Source organism: Plectrocnemia conspersa, unplaced genomic scaffold (genome assembly GCF_051122295.1).
Source record: "Plectrocnemia conspersa isolate PC_06_02 unplaced genomic scaffold, ASM5112229v1 ptg000003l, whole genome shotgun sequence".
In the NCBI taxonomy this organism is placed as follows: Eukaryota; Metazoa; Arthropoda; class Insecta; order Trichoptera; family Polycentropodidae; genus Plectrocnemia; species Plectrocnemia conspersa.
Window position 1 is genome coordinate 780,510 of NW_028277167.1, and position 16,971 is coordinate 797,480.

A 16,971-nucleotide genomic window follows, 5' to 3' on the forward strand; every position below is an offset into this window, starting at 1 on the left:
ACCGCAGATGTGCTCGACGATAATTTATTTGTAAGCGATGGCCGACAGATGGCGAAAAGTTTCATAATGCCTTTAGGCAGTTCATCAAATGATTCAACCACCCTCAAAAAAATGCTACCCGAGAATATCAGATGTGTGAGTATAAAATACAGCACTATCAGAGTGCAAATTAAAATCATGAGGGTACCATAAATCTTCTCATCTTAATTACAAATAACTCTGAGCGAATAGTTCAGCCTTAGAATTTGTAATATGTTACCTTAGCATAAAATTTATTTTAAAAATAGTTATTACTTTAAGAAACATATACATATTTTTATTTATATATAAGCAGACCACATTCATAAAAAAAAATAGTTCAACATGTGTACACGTGTAAAGATTGATTCAACTTTAGTTTCCAATTTTTTTTAAACAAATTTAAAGATATTTTTTTACTAATCGAACATTTTATATATTTCATTAATTATGAAAAATAATATTAATTATCGATCCTTTCGATATTTTTTTCGTAGTTTAACAATACTTAATTGAGCAAAACAACTTTTTTCTAACATCTGAAAGGCAATTTTCAGACCATGAAAAGCAATAAAATGGTAAATATTCAACAGAAGTTTTAAAACTTAAAATTAGATATTTCTGATTGACTGCGGATTAATATCATAGCTAATGATAAACAATATTCGACACACAAACGAGATTTTAACAAAGCAGGTAGTTATCAAATTAGGCGGTTAGAGAGACATAAAAATAATAATAAAAAGTAATTCAACTGAAATTAAATCGAGAGCTAAAATAGTAAATAGATATTTTTATTCATAGAAACAATTTAAATTTTAAAATATCTCGATACCGATTTTAAATGTCTCAAAAAAAATAATCAATGAAAAAAATGGTAAGTACTCAAAGGGATAACCTAAAGCATTTGAAACTTTTCAGAGAAAAACTTTGTCATTCTCGAAAAATAAGTAAATGGTAACAATTGAAAGGGCTTAAATATATAATCAGCTTTCGAGAAACATTTCTAAAAATCTTAAGAACATAAAATTAAATTGCCAATTAATTTTCATTTTTAACCAATACTATTTTTAAAGCCGAATTCAAAGAATTAATTTCACATCGAAAAAGATTATTGTTAGATTATTGTTTTGTGTACCTCAAACAACACTAAAAAATATATATGTATCTACTGGTAAAAGTGTATTCCGATATGATTCCACTGAAATTTCTATGAAAATATGTACTGCAACATATATTTTTATGTGCTATAAATATATACTTAATTAATAAATTATTTTACAAGCTAATTGTACTAATAAGTTTAAATAACAGCAACTATAATGCCTGCACTACACTCTCTAGAAGTTGGCCAAGGTTAGCCAAGGACAGAAAATATTGCGAGTTACTTCGGTTGAGTTCGGTTCTGCCCGCTCTAAAATCTCTCGGAAGTTATCCGAGGTTACCAAGAACGGGAGGTAAAGTGGGGGTAATTGGCCAGCTTCGAGCGCTTCCGAACATTGTCGGCAAAAGGACCGAAGTCGGAGCTGCTCCTTCGAGCGCGAGCGGTAAGATACTTCCCCTTTCGCTCTCTCGCGTGTTAAGTGACGAGAGTGATAGAAATAATGATATGTTGTTTCGCAAACTGAGATAGAACGAGTAACTCGGTTCAATTTCAGTATGCGCGTATGCGTCCTATGGTCAACACGCATGTCGAGCTCCTGCATCGTGGTCACGTGGTCAAGTTATAATACCACATGCTTATCGGGGATTTCAACAGACTCTTACTGACATCTTTGAATATTTTAGGGCACCCAAAGGGATTAATTATATTTTTGATAGTATATTCTTTTAACAGATATCGTTATTATATTTTTTTTCATATAAAATTAAATAATTAGTGGTACTTGATTTTGTTAAAAAATTCGTTTCGAATATCCATATGTATTTTCCTAGATCGGTTTATATAAATGTCACACCATAACGAATTCTTATTTAGAATCGATGGCGACAAATTGTAGGATAGTCACAGATGTGGTGTTCGTATTCTGAAGTATCATTTTTATGCCTTATGGCATTTTGCAAAAGCCGACAATGATTTTGCGTAAATTAAATATTTACGAACGAAAAGTTTTCACTGATATTGTATTTGTGAGTGCCCACACAAACTTTTATAATTAACAGTAGCGTAATTTTAATAATGTGACAATTTAAAAATTGCGACTATTTGGCACATTTTTCGATCACGCGCAAATATGCCGGCTGTACGTGACAGAAGCCGCTGTCCGGACGTCATTCACGCCCGCCGTCCGTACGGCATATTAAATTTGCGACAGTGTGGTAGCTTACTCGTAGTCGTAAGTTTGGCCGATTTATTTTTAATGTGAATTGGCAATACAATTTCGACAGTCACTTTTCTAGATTATAAATAAATATAAAATAATTGTTTTTAGTAACAATTTTTAGATTTAGACATTGAATCTTTGTGTCACGCCCGTTGCTCTTATTTTTTTAAATAAAAAACTAATTTGTAACACTATTTTTAAGTCAAGCTAAAATTGTTATCAGAAACAACTTGAACGATAATAAACATGTACTTTTATCTCTAAACATTAAAAAACATATATAAAATAATCTAAAACTCGTTAACTACTGGTATTTAAAAAATATTTAACTACTGATATCATTTTTTTCCATATAAAAGGTACAATTCATTGTCATTAAAAATTAGAATAATAATAACTTGAACGATGTACGGAAAAATTCTGATACTTCTATGTATAACTTCGGCTTTTAAAATTGCTTTTGGTGAAAAAGTTAGATATGACGGATATAAAGTTTACACAGTTTATCCAAATAAAGAGCAATTAGAAGCACTAATGAGATTAGAAAGCAGTGGTATATATGACTTTTGGAGTGAAGTTGAAATAATGGTCAAACCAAAGAACCAAGTAGAATTTATGGAAACAATGAAATCCTACGGAATTGAGGCTAAAATTACGATTGAAGATGTTCAAAGGTTAGTTTGAAAATCAATATGAATGTGCTAATTAATCGCTGTTAAATTTATTGTTTTTAGGATAATTGAAAATAGCACAATTACTAAACAATATGACAAAAATATGTCATGGGAAAATTACCATACATTGGAGGAAATACACGCTTGGATGGACTCTTTAGCAGAAAAATATCCCGAGTTTGTTAAGATTGTATCAGCGGGAAAGTCGTACGAGAAGCGAGACTTGAAAGGATTAAAACTGACGTTTAGCTCTGAAAGTAAAAAAATAGTGTTTATAGAAGGAGGCATTCATGCCAGGGAATGGATAAGTCCTGCCACAGTCACTTATCTCATAAACGAATTGTTAACTAACCAAAATCCAGAGTTTAAGAAACTTGTGTCGCGAGTCGATTGGTACATATTTCCGATAATCAATCCAGATGGTTATGTTTACACCCATGAAAAGGTATATTTGATTTTTTCTTACGATCTATTTTTATGGTATTTATATTTTATATTTTAATAGGATAGGTTATGGCGTAAGAATAGAAGACCCATCGGCAAAGAATATGGAGTTGATCTCAATAGAAATTGGAATTATAAATGGGGAGGTAATTTTATAAATATTTATTATCTATATATATGTATATAATATTTTTCAATAATTTTAGAGATTGGTACAGAGTCAAATCCAAGCGAATACACTTATGGGGGCCCAAATGCTTTTTCAGAATTAGAGTCTCAAGGAATATCCAAATTTATAGCTGAAAATGCCGCAAAAATGGTCGCTTATATAGCATTCCATTCTTTTCACCAAACTATGATAATCCCTTATGCAGATTCAGACGCTCATCTTGATAATTATGACGAACTTGTATGTATTACATGATATTGTATGATTCTGCATATATTTCAATAAATTAATGAGTGTTTAAAAATAGGAAACGATCGGCATAAAAGCTATAAGGGCATTGAAATCAACGCATGGTACAAATTACACTACTGGTACTGCTCCCATCAATTTAGGTTGTAAGTAATCATCATATATTGTATTTATTATAAACATTTTAAAATACGATACAATGTTTATTTTCAGATGGTCATTCTGGTGGTAGTGTTGATTGGACCAAATTTACATATAAAACCCCTATAACTTATACGATAGAATTAAGACCGAAGGATGCTAATAATGGGGGTTTTGTTTTGCCCCCCGAGCAAATTATTCCAAACTGCGAGGAAATTATGAATGCTCTTGTAGTGATTTTGAAAGAAATGAAATCTAAAGAACATATTTAAAATAAAGCTACAATACACTCAACTTTTGATTTACGCAGTAGATACGTTTCAGTAAATATCGCGTAATAAAACGATCGAATAATATTCATGAGTATTTTTAAACGTTTCTTTAAATTATAAAATAAATTAGCAAAATCATCAGCGATACGCATGCACCCAAAAAACTCAGGACTCACTGCACGGGCAGTGAGAGAGGTTACAGATGTAGAGAAAATGCAAAAAGTGAGAGTAATCTAATAACGTGTATGTTTCATTTTATTATTTAATTTATGTTAATTTTTTACACAAATATATTCTATATATTTTGAGTTTGAAAAAATGTTATTTCTTAACTGCAAAAATTAAGGGGTTAAGTGTAGTTTAAAAATTATGTGTGTAAAAATTTTAAATTATGTATATATTATAAATTATACTTGAATGTATATTAGCATTAACATACATATTTTTATGTAATATTTAATAAAAGCCTAAATATAACTAAAAAAATTATAATTAAGCCAAGTGTTTTTATTATATTTGACAATTATTGTTACGGCGGTTAAGTATCTACTGAATAGACGATAAAGAATTGTTTGTAGATTTTTGCACCTGTGTGCAAGTGCCTAAAAGAAAAATAGAGGACTAATACACAATAATATATAAAAATAAAAATAAGGAAGTAACAAAAATTTACAAATTTGTAAAATCTTGAAAATTATATAAAAATTTTAATTACAAAAATTCTTAACTTTTGATAAAAAAATTGTCTGACTTTTTAGCGAAATTTGTCCACCAAAAATCATTATAAAAAAATTAGGAAATTTCATTTTCTATTGAAATTTTTGCCAAAACTTTAAATTTTTCTTAACACATGCTCGACCGTAGATAGTTTTTTATAAGTTTTAATTGTAAAAAAGATCTTTCTCCCTTGGCTACTGAAATGAGCGAAGTCATTAGTATTTTTAATGCGATAAATGCATTTTGAAATCAAGTGTTTTAATTTTTACAATTTTTTTAAAATTACTTCTACTATCACGTTTTTTAACTCAAGATTAAAATGTCATGATGCAGTAAGAATATCATAATGGTCAGATTTGTAACAAAAAAAATTAAAAAATTAATATATTTTGCTATCCGCACCTTTCGGTAGAACGGCCAATTATAAATAGGTGCCGTTATGTAGTTTTTTCATAAACAAATTTTCATAACAATCTGAAATGCACGTGATAACTTTTCTCTTTTATGTCGGGTACTTAGGTTTAACTTGCATAGGCTATCTAACTATTTTATGAGTCTAGGAAAATTTATCGCTGCCAGCAATTAGTCGCTAGCATATTTTACCGGCTAAAAGCAACGAGATGTGTTTATAAAGACTCGCTTATCCATTGGTTATTTAATGGCTTGGCAAGTGCAAAAAAATGTCTATGAAGCTCAATTTGACAGTTGCGAAACGTCTATATGATGTTCAAACCCAAACCTAACCGAAACGAATCAATCTAATATTAGTTCAAAAACTCCGATTAGTTTTATAACTTTCATTAGGTTAAAGTTATATTTCAATAGTATAAATATAATATAAATATAATCACTAACTAGGCCAGTTAAAATGTATCAAACAACTGATTTATAATTTTACTAAGCAATATCAGTAAAACTGTATTTATTCACTGCGCAGATGGTAAAAATAAAACCCATAGATTATTTTTAATTTACAATGACTAACAAATGTTCACCGTTTTACATACCTGTAAAATCCTTTATTGCGTGAAATAGGCAAAAATTTCCTGATTTTCGCCGTTTTTTATTCATAAATTAGGCAAATTATTTGCCGAATGCGTGAATTGGGCTTTTTTTGCTTATTTCGTGCATAAAAGCACTTCGGTAATGTTATTCATAACTAGACTAAATGTCATTTCATTATAAAAAAATAAATCAATCTACAGTGATGTTCATCTTCATAAAAGAATGACAAAAAAATAAAGAACATACGCACAAATTTCATTATTCGCTATTTTAGACATGTTAAGTGCAAGCGAGCGTTGTTCAGATTAGTGAACACCCCATGAATCGTTGCGTATGGGGCGGACGTTCACTGGGAATTACTTGATTTAGTTCATATTTCATTTAAAACCATATATCTGCCAATCAAGCAAATAAAATGTTTTTACACGAACCACTATTTTTAACAGCAATACTATTCATATACTTTACAGGAACAAACAAATTAGACCATTCAATAAATGTGGCGTTTCGCAACTGTCAAAAATTACATACATTCAGCAGAATCTATGCTTAATTCTTGAATAAAGTAACAGGTTTACACTTTTCATAAATTATGCAATTTTTTGTCAATTCGGTGTTCTTAAATACATATTGAATATACTTCAATAAATTTATTAACATTTATATACATATATTTAATAGTCTAAGCAATATTAAAATATAATACATTATAAATTAAATTTAAAAAATCTTGATAATTAAAAATATTTTATGGCACAATAAATCTAAGTATATTTTTTATGATCCTAAAATACAATCGCTACATTTATTAGGATATTAAATAAGACATAAATCGTTTCTTTATATATAGATTTTTAATTCACAAAGACATTCATTATGTCTTTAACCATGAACGACAAATTTATAGTATTACTACTAATTTTTGGAGTTGTGTTAGGCGAAAAGTTCAGATACGATGGTTACAAAGTATATAAAGTAAATCCAATCTCAGATGCTCAAGAAGATGCACTACAGAAAATAAGAAACAGTTATAAATATGACTTTTGGAGTACAACTGAGATAATAGTGGGACCGAAAGAACAAGACGAGTTCCTTCAATTTATTCAGTCTAATGAAATCTTAGTCGAAATCGTGATAGATGATTTGCAAGAGTGAGTATCATATGTATTATTAAACAATTTTAAAATAATAACTGACATTGGCATTTTAAAGGCAAATCGACAAATATACAGTTGTCGCTGAAGATGGTGAAGATATGTCATGGGAAAAATATTACACTTTGAATCAAATCCAATCTTGGATGGACTCACTACCGGCTAAGTATCCAAAAACAGTGGAGGTTTTTTCAGCTGGTACTACTCACGAAAAACGGAATTTAAAGGGTGTCAAAATATCTTTTGGAGCTGGTAAAAAAGTGGTGTACATAGAAGGAGGAGTTCATGCAAGAGAATGGATAGCTCCAGCCACGGTGACTTACCTCATCAACGAGTTGCTCACGAGTAAAAATGAAACTTTTAGGAATCTAGTTGAAAAATACGATTGGTACTTGATTCCAAATTACAACCCAGATGGATACGTTTATTCACACGAAAGGGTAAATAATTCAACAATAATATTAATAAAAATGTTGCATTTCAATGCCATGTTTTTTAGGAAAGAATGTGGCGTAAAAACAGGCGTCCAAACGAAGATGTGAACTGTTTCGGAGTTGATACGAATAGAAATTGGGACTACCATTGGGGAGGTAAAGTAGATTGAAAAAAATATATGTATAGATCAATGTATAAAACATATATTTTAGGACTCGGAACAAGCACGGACCCATGTGACGAAACCTACCCTGGACCAAACGTTTTTTCAGAGCCCGAAGTTCAAGGATTGTCAAAGTTCATTAGTTTCATAGGTTCTAATATAGTTGCCTATATCGCGTTTCATTCATTTTCTCAAGCTTTGCTGATACCTTACGCAGACTCAACGAATCACGTAGAGAATTACAATGAACTTGTAAGAATGAAAATGTATTGAACTCTTTAGTAATATCAACTTAATATGTTTCGTATCTTCACAGAAAGATATTGGTGAAAAGGCAATTAAGGCATTGGCAACTAAGTATGGTACTTTATATACTGTTGGTACTGCCTCGGAAACTATAAGTCGTAAGTAATAATAATATTTATTCTTCTTCGTTATTTCAATGTGATCCACAATCACAAATTGTGTTTAATTTTTGTGACAATATGCCATATTGTAGCATTAGATCAGATACTATATAACTTTTTTGCTTTGACAAAATACTATCAAATCAAAATATTTAATTAAAATTTCATAAAATATTTTCAGAGTCAGCTAGTGGTAGCAGTGTCGATTGGACTAAACATATCTTCAAAACTCCCATAACTTACACGTTTGAATTAAGACCAAAGTCATTTGGGATAGAAGGTTTCGACTTGCCTGCCTCTCAAATCAAGCCAAATTGTGAAGAAATTATGGATGCTCTCATAGTGATACTGAAGGAAATGCAATCAGCTGGTTATGTTTAAAAATAATGTAACGAAAAATTTATGTTTATTGCTGAATTAAAAATACAATTAAAGTTGTTTGTGAGAGTTTTTAACCACCTAAGCCATTGGTAATAATTTAGAAGGCACCATAACGACCACTTAAACAACGAAAAGATAATTTTTTCACACTACAATATTATCAAACCCGTTACAAGTTAAAACATAACACATCACATATGTATGTAAACGCAATTAATAAAAAAACTATTGTACGCTCATGTATTTAAATGTAAAAATAAAAAAATCTATATGTACAAATTGTTTAATAATATAATAGGTTCACAGAGAATTTTTTAAGATTCAGTTTAGATTCGCCCCGTTGCAATACATATTTCTGTGTTTAATTATATAATATATTACACATTATATTAGCATCTGTCGTATTACAATATATTGTTTTATTTTTATACATCAAACTAGTCTATATTACAAAAAAATATTTTACTCTATATTTAACCCTTTAACCGCGTCTGTTATTTTTACACGCTAATTTGCACTTCGTGGTGGGCACCTTTGAATTATTTTGAGTTTTTAAATAAATAAAATAATTATATAGCTCAAAGGTTCGTGGTACCTTTAGGTACTCAATGCGCACTAGAGATTTTTTCATGTCAATAAAAATTTTTTTAATATAATTTTTTTAAATACTCAGTCTATCTATTGCCATTCAAAAACACTAAATGAATTTCAGTAATTAAAAATAGACTAGTTCAAAAGACGTTGTTTTTTTCAGTCGTCTATTCAAGTTATCCACGTTGAGGAGATTGCTGCCTCAATGTTGACGTGCTGTCTGAGCGTCATTTTATGTTCAACAGCAAAACGTTACATAACAATGGTAATTTTTCGACACCTATGTCACGAAAAATACAAACGTTTATAAGACTTGAAATATAGTTACGGTCAGAATATGCTTCGTTTTACCGACTAAGAATTGAATTTTACTGACAATAAAGAATTTTTAAGCATTCTGTATATGTTTGCTAACAAAATCAAATATGTCACTTTTTGCATAATAACAGCAAATTTAAAAACTTAAGCACTCATAACTTTGTATGCTAAAATCCTACATAAAATTTCGATTCTAATGTGGCACAACTTCGACACATACCCAGAATTGTCATTGAGCAATTATTTGTTTGAGTTTTCAACCACCTGCGTCATTGGTCACAATTTTAGGTCACCATAACAACCACTTAAACAGCAAAAAGAGAAATCTCCCAAACACTATAATTATCAAACTCAATTTAACACATCACACAACAGAATATAGGATCAAAGTTCCACAAATTACAATAGTGCATAAATAAAAATTTAGTTATAAAGATAGTATTTAAATTGTATCAATATAGAATACATCTATAAAATTATAAACAGCATTTCATTCAACGTAATATATTCCTATGTATCATATAATCGCATCCATCTGTTATGTCACCCCAACGTGGTATAAAAATATATTGCAAATCTTTATTTAGTACAAGACGTGGAAATCCACGTGTCCACTAGCGTGAAAAGTGTCACGGGACGGACGTGTGTTATTTGGTCACGCGTCGTGTATTATCCGGGACAGTCTGATCAGGGAAATAATAATACAGGAAGATCGAGGATACCAAAGACGATCCACAGACACGGAAAGAGGACAGAAGAGACTTTAATACGTGTTCCGCATATGCGATACGCGAATAGGAAGTCCCATCTACCGAGTCGGGAGATCAATAGGAAACTCTCCCTTTTGAGAAGCGCTCGCATGTATGGGTAACGCGGATTACCTTGGAACGTATTGAAGAATGCTAACCAAATATATAATCTTACTAACCTTTTCTACGCGGCACTCAATTTCGACTTTTGCTCCCGTAACGCGTGAACTATCTCAACGTCTTTGAGATAAAAAAAAACAATTAAATACCCATTACAATTAAAATATAAATTTTCACTGTTTCAAAACCTAATAAGATATATATAATAAAAATGAATCTGTAAAAAGCTCTTTTGATCGTATTATATAAATAATATGATACAAATAAAAGTAGCAATTTTTAATTATTCAGTGGATACACTAGCGCCATACATATGTATATAGACACACACGCACACGTACGCATTTAATGCATCAACCCGATAAAACATATTATTATTATTCATTTTGGTGTTTCACCGTGACTTTAAAATATAATAGATATCTTTAATGCGCATTTATACCAAAACAGTAATGGCACGATTTCATATATATATTTTAATTATATAAATTGAAGTATATTTAAATCGAATTTTGGTCAATAGGAGGGCGCAAAAACAATTATCACTTCTCAGAAGTCAAAAATTCACGCCAAAAGCAATAAAATCGTGTCGGTGCCGTCGCAGTGGGAACGCTCGGTAACGAGCGTTATGAAGCAGCGTTATGACGTTATGACGTTATGACGCAGCGCTTATAAAGCAGCGCTCTTTTGACGCACGCCCATTTGTCCGCGCTCATTAGTGACGTTGCCAGCTGACATAAAACAGCTATAAGCGAGTCAGCTAGTGTGGACAGGGTGCGAAAAATATTACGCCCGCAATTCACTACCAGCAATATACCGCCAGCAGTTTACCGCCGCATCAATTGATCAAACATTTTGACGCAAATCAACCCCTTTTTTAGCGAAGTATGGCACGGAGCGTTTTATTGCTGGAATGGGATGGTAGCGTGGTCTGTTCTTAAAAATATTTTTCAGTAGGAATCTATTAAAGTGGATTCCAACATTACTTAAATTTAAATGAAGGCACAAAATGCCATTCAAACTCAAACAACAAAAACCTCAATTCGCTAATTTATTTGATCTAGTATTAAAAACAATTTTTTTAATTGTTATATTTTTATTGTTAGTCGTTTTCTCCTTTATTTGAAAATTATTTTATAATATCCTTAAATTTACACTAAATTAAAAAAAATAATTGTGTATCTTATTTTTTGTAACTAATTGTAAACAGGAAAATGACGATAAAAGCGACAGCACCGACATGATTTTATTGCTTTTGGTGTGGATTTTTGACTTCAGAGAAGGGATAATTGTTTTTTGCCTTCTGAGAAGGGATAATTGTTTTTTGCGCTCTCATATTGATCAAAATTCGGTTTAAATGTACTTTTTAGGGAGCGTAATATGCTATCATCGCTGTCGTAGTGTGAATGATAAAGCGTTCACACTACCGCGGCGACGGCCCGAATTTAAAAATAATACGTTTAATTTCTCAGCCCCGTAAATCGAGCGATATGTATATTTACGAGTAAAGAAGCTTTAAAAAAATAAGTTGCGGAACGGTTTGTTGCGATATAGGTGGATTATGCAGATCTTATAACGATTTGTTAAAAGATGTGCTTAAATGCGAATGAAGAAACAGATCTTCTACCAAATTATTTTGGAAAAACATTTTTTAATCTTATCCAATCTACTAACAACTGTACTGGAACGCGTTCCGATCGTAACAAAAAGCTCCAGAATTTTAAAATCAGATATTTTTTTTATGTTTAGGATCAGCAGGAAAACAATTATTTACTGCATGCATTTTTTAAAAAAACTACTTCCTACAATTAAAGATTTTTTTGAGAACGTGAAAATAATAAAGCAAGATTTTTCACGTTTCATGTATTTTCTTAGTAATTATTATACTGTAAATTTGCATAAGAGCACCTACGGAATCAACTAAAGTGGAGGAATAATCATGAAAACACCTCACAGTGCGTCGAGCAGATCTGATAGAGTACATAAGTAAGAAGAGTGTCAATGTTTTTAATGCACAAGTAATACATATAGTTCAATTTAGCAAAATAAAAATATAATTAAGAAATACGTTCAAAATTGTGGAAAATGAAGATATATTTCCGCAATCTTTAAAGATATGTTTCCAAAAAAACACAGCAAAAAAAAAACATGGATGAAATGGAAAATCCTAGTCATCGTGGATCGATGACCAACATCAAAAAAATGTCCCTCTGAGTATTTCAATTATTCAAACAAAAGCTCTTAGTTTGCACAAAGATTGGAAGGATAGATTAAAAAAAGATTTTAATACGATTTTTCAAGCAAGTAACGGTCGATTTTACAATTTTAAAATAATAATAAATTTACTGGAGAATCGGCTGATGCGGATAAAGATGCTGCAAAAAAATGTATTTCCTAATTATCCAAAATTATTGAAGATGGAGAATATTCCTCTAGCCAAATATTTAATGTAGATGAGACAGGTTTATTTTGAAAAACTCTTTAACAATGAAAAATATGAATGAAGCCTTCACGCACCTTGACAAATTTTTAAATATTATGGAAGATTGTGATCCCAATGGAGAATGCATATCTCAAGTGCGTAGGGCGATCATAAAAACATAGCATGTTATAAAATACTATATGAAGAAAAGAAAAAGAATAGCGGAAAACAGTTAACTCTTGATATTTTTTCAAAGGAAACACCCGCAAACCCCACTTAAATGTGTCTCTTAAACGCCTCTTAAACATCTTATATTTACTTGATAAATAAATATTTTAAAATACACACAATTTCAATTTTTTTACTTCCCTCGACTTTCGTACATTCAACATTCGCACACATTTTCACGAACCAATTATGTGCGAAAGTCGAGGGCCGCCTGTATATGTAATCTGGATGACGTCGTATTTTTTCCAATTGCTCTATAGAACTTGATCATACTTTAAAACTTAAAAGCTATGGCAATAAAAGCAAATATTTGAAGAATGATAAGTGCTAAAACTAGAGCTTGGAATGTTGTTGATGCGATACAAATAAATTGCATTACGATGCATCTTCTTAAGACATATAATAATAATTACAAAAATAGGAGCACTAATATTTTTATATTAAAGTCTAAAATGCTCCCAATACGGCTCAGTGCATTTCGTTCGTAAGAAAGAAATGATATTTTATACGTAAGCAGAATTCATAGCACGCATCGGTTGAGATGCAAACGCGCACTAAACGATGAGGCATTAGAATTCTCGGGGAGTGTTGTTCGTATTGTTCCCCCAAGTCTCTTCGGGGTAGTAAAGTATTGTTTATGGGTAGCGGGCGCTGAAAGGGATGATTTGCGAACCATAAGCAGCTACGGTCCGCTCATTATCCGAAAACGAATTTCGAGAAAGTAAATTATAAAAGGAATGGCGTGGTCGAAGGTGATCGACGGACCCACTAAAAGGGTCAAGGGTTCAAGGTTAATGGCATACATTCGGAAAATGGTATATTTTCCCCTCTTATCTATACTTTATTTAGACTTCTCTATACTTTACTATCTCATGATCTTCAAGAAGCTTCACGAGACCCAAAATCGTATTAGTATCAAATAAAAGCTACATCAATATGAGTAGAACAAACAGTTCATTAAATAAAAAATATATTTTCTAATGTCACCAAACATATTTGGAATATTTTCAACACACATAAGCGATAGATAATATTTTTTTTTATATTATATAATTATATTATTTAAAATTAAATACATTTATAGTATACATAATTTGATGCAGAACAAGTTCGGCGTGTTTATGTGTAACTTGATGATAACAAAGCACTTGTAAGCTACGTAGATACATCAAAACATTAAAGTTGTTTTGTTAACGCCTACGGATATCTACGTATAAACATTGTGCTGTATAATATTATGTACATGGGTAGAAACATTGTATTTATATTATCTGAGCGTGCTTCATTAAATTGTATTATTCAGAGACTTTAAAGAGAGTATTTTTCATGCTGAAGTGCCAACGTCACCACACAAATTGTTATTGACGTGCTTTCTCATCGAAGCGACTAAAATTTCGGTATAAAATTGTTAAGGTACGACGTTTACTTAGGATATTAATGTATTAGTGTCTGGATATAGTAAACACGTTTAAAATTAGGAACAGATTTTTCATTCAAAAACTTGTAGCTAGAGTTCGTTATTCGTTAAAAAAATTCGTTATTTTTAACTAATTGAATATAAATTAGTAAACAAAAAATATTGTTTACAGAAAAAATATTAGTAGGAAAAACTACTCGAATTTAAACATTATTTATATACTATAGATTGAAAAGTGACAAGAAAATCAATTTATGTCATTGAAAAAGTCCACAGCCGCATAATATTAACTCAGAAATATAAGCAATTTAAGAAATTTTGTAATTATAAAGTCACAAAAAACATAGCTTCAATAAAGTATAAAGATTTAAACGTATAATTCTATGTTATAAAAATTTAATAAAAAGTATCAAGTCTATTTATTTTATTTTTTGCAGGACACCCGGTATTGAACAATAACCACAAATTTTTAAAACTCATTATTTATCAGAAATTGCCGCAGCACAGGAAATCCAACTCTTGTAAGAGTCATCATTATGACATATAATATTTAAATTTCATTTTTTAACTCATCGTTCTTGAATTATTTTATAAAAGTATTAAATATGTTTTTTTAAATTAGCACAACATGTCTGAATCCTTTCAATACTAAACAAAAATATAGTAATAAAGTACTTAATTAAATCATAGGATTTTACTGAATGACAAAAAGTCACACTTGCAGGTGTTGAAAGTGTATTCAAAATCACCGTTTAATGAGCGTTCATAGTCAAAACCTGGAAACTAAAATCGCAGTTGCCGAGTTAAGAATCACTATCCCATAAAGTAGCGAGGCGGGCACGCTGTGGAAAAGTCGGCAAGGGTTAGTTGTCGAAAGTTGCCAAGGCGACCATAAAAAGCGTGGGTAATCAAGGAAACCACTCGTCCGGTCGACGCTTAAACGTTCCACCCACTAAATAAAATACGCCCGCCAGACATGTGACCGCGGTGGGTCAAATTAAATGGAAGCGAGCACGGGAACTTTTTCGACAATTACTAAAATTCTCCTCAACTGCCTAATGAACCCGACCGTTATTGTCTTTCGAATGCCTAGAATTTTCTTCAATTATCGTTATGCCGACGATGAAGAATACAATTAACGCACTTGGCATTATAACAAAAACGATTTGAAACAAAGATAATTTCGCCTAAACAGCTCAGGCGATTGCGTGCCGAGAACGCGTCATCGTACGCGATACCTTAACACGGTTAGTCGAACAAAAACTGACAACAGTAAATAAAAATGTATAATATAAGTTACCAAAAAATGTGTATTTTTCAGTGAAATTATATAAATATAATGGTTCTACCTGTTTCAGTAAAATCATATCTGAATACATTTTCACTAGTAAATATATATATCTATACTAGAGAAAATATAATTCAACTTATGGACACTAGTGAATTTTTGCTGCTCTAAAATATATATTAAACTCAATTTCAAGACAGTTTTGGCGAATCACAGATGACGATGTTGGTGTGCCAATTGCATCGCTTTTAGACACTACAATGAAATATGTTTACGCTTTAAAAGTGGTCTGTGAAGTGGCCATTTTTGTACATTTTGCGCAAGTTGTCTATCGCGTATCCTTTTCACACAAAATTCCGGTACTTATTCGGGGGTAACAACGAGTGATTAACGTCTAAAGGGACAAATGTTCTAATAAATTGATAGATTAGAATGGTTGGATATTAAATATGATTTTTTTAGTATTTATATATAAGTTAAAAAATATTATGTTACAGGAATATTTTAATAAATATTTTATAAGCAATAAAATGTACGTATATTAAATACTAGAAATACATACAATTTTAATAATAATAATTTAAGTCCAAGTCGTTTTTGAACGAATATATTTAATTAAATAATTTAATGGATACTGAAAATAATATAAAAATCATTATTTCTATATTAAATGTAATAAATTCTATTTTAGCAGAATTACCTTTAGAAGTCAAATTATATATTTATAATATAAATAGTACTATATTAATTTTTATTTATATTGATTTATTTATTACTGATTTTTTCAGTGAAATTATTTTTTTATAATTTAATGAAATTTAATTAATAATAATTCAAGAAATGTACTAATAATAATCTTATGAGATTATAATAGTTTATAATTTATAAGAAGTGTTTTATTAATTCTTATTTTATATTATATAGAGATATTTATGTAATAATTAAAATATTCTATATTTTATTTATAATAATATTAATTTTAAGATATTATTTTAAGTAACTTTAGAAAAAATGTCGAGACGTTATTGACATAGGAGCTGCCAGTAAAAAGCAGATGTTCAATACAAATGACTCCAAATGGTTAAGGATAATTAGGTACAAGAAATTGAGTACGGCCAGGGGAATCATGAACAAATGTGTGATTTTGTATAATAATATTTCTAGGACAATCCGCAAAAATAAAAATGTAGTGTAGTCTATTTATACCCCGTTTATGTTTATATTATGTTTTTATTAAATTTGTTTAGTGTATAAACATTTAGCTAAATCAGCTAAATAAATTAAT

General features: G+C 30.3%; 3 protein-coding genes across 11 annotated transcripts in view; 2 read left to right on the plus strand and 1 right to left on the minus strand.

Moving 5' to 3' along the window:
• Window positions 1-16,971, minus strand: part of Dys (Dystrophin) — a 623,806-nt gene that overhangs the window by 431,217 nt on the left and 175,618 nt on the right. The gene's annotated exons all lie outside the window — the stretch shown is intronic.
• Window positions 2,928-3,884, plus strand: LOC148236279 (zinc carboxypeptidase A 1-like). The gene is made up of 4 exons (XM_088181960.1): window positions 2,928-3,016; window positions 3,077-3,461; window positions 3,522-3,606; window positions 3,667-3,884. The coding sequence occupies exons 1-4, from the start codon at window positions 2,928-2,930 to the stop codon at window positions 3,882-3,884; spliced, it is 777 nt and encodes a 258-aa protein (XP_088038086.1).
• LOC148236280 (zinc carboxypeptidase-like) lies at window positions 6,969-8,553 on the plus strand. Its single transcript, XM_088182771.1, has 6 exons — window positions 6,969-6,979; window positions 7,226-7,607; window positions 7,667-7,757; window positions 7,815-8,017; window positions 8,082-8,169; window positions 8,354-8,553. The coding sequence occupies exons 1-6, from the start codon at window positions 6,969-6,971 to the stop codon at window positions 8,551-8,553; spliced, it is 975 nt and encodes a 324-aa protein (XP_088038897.1).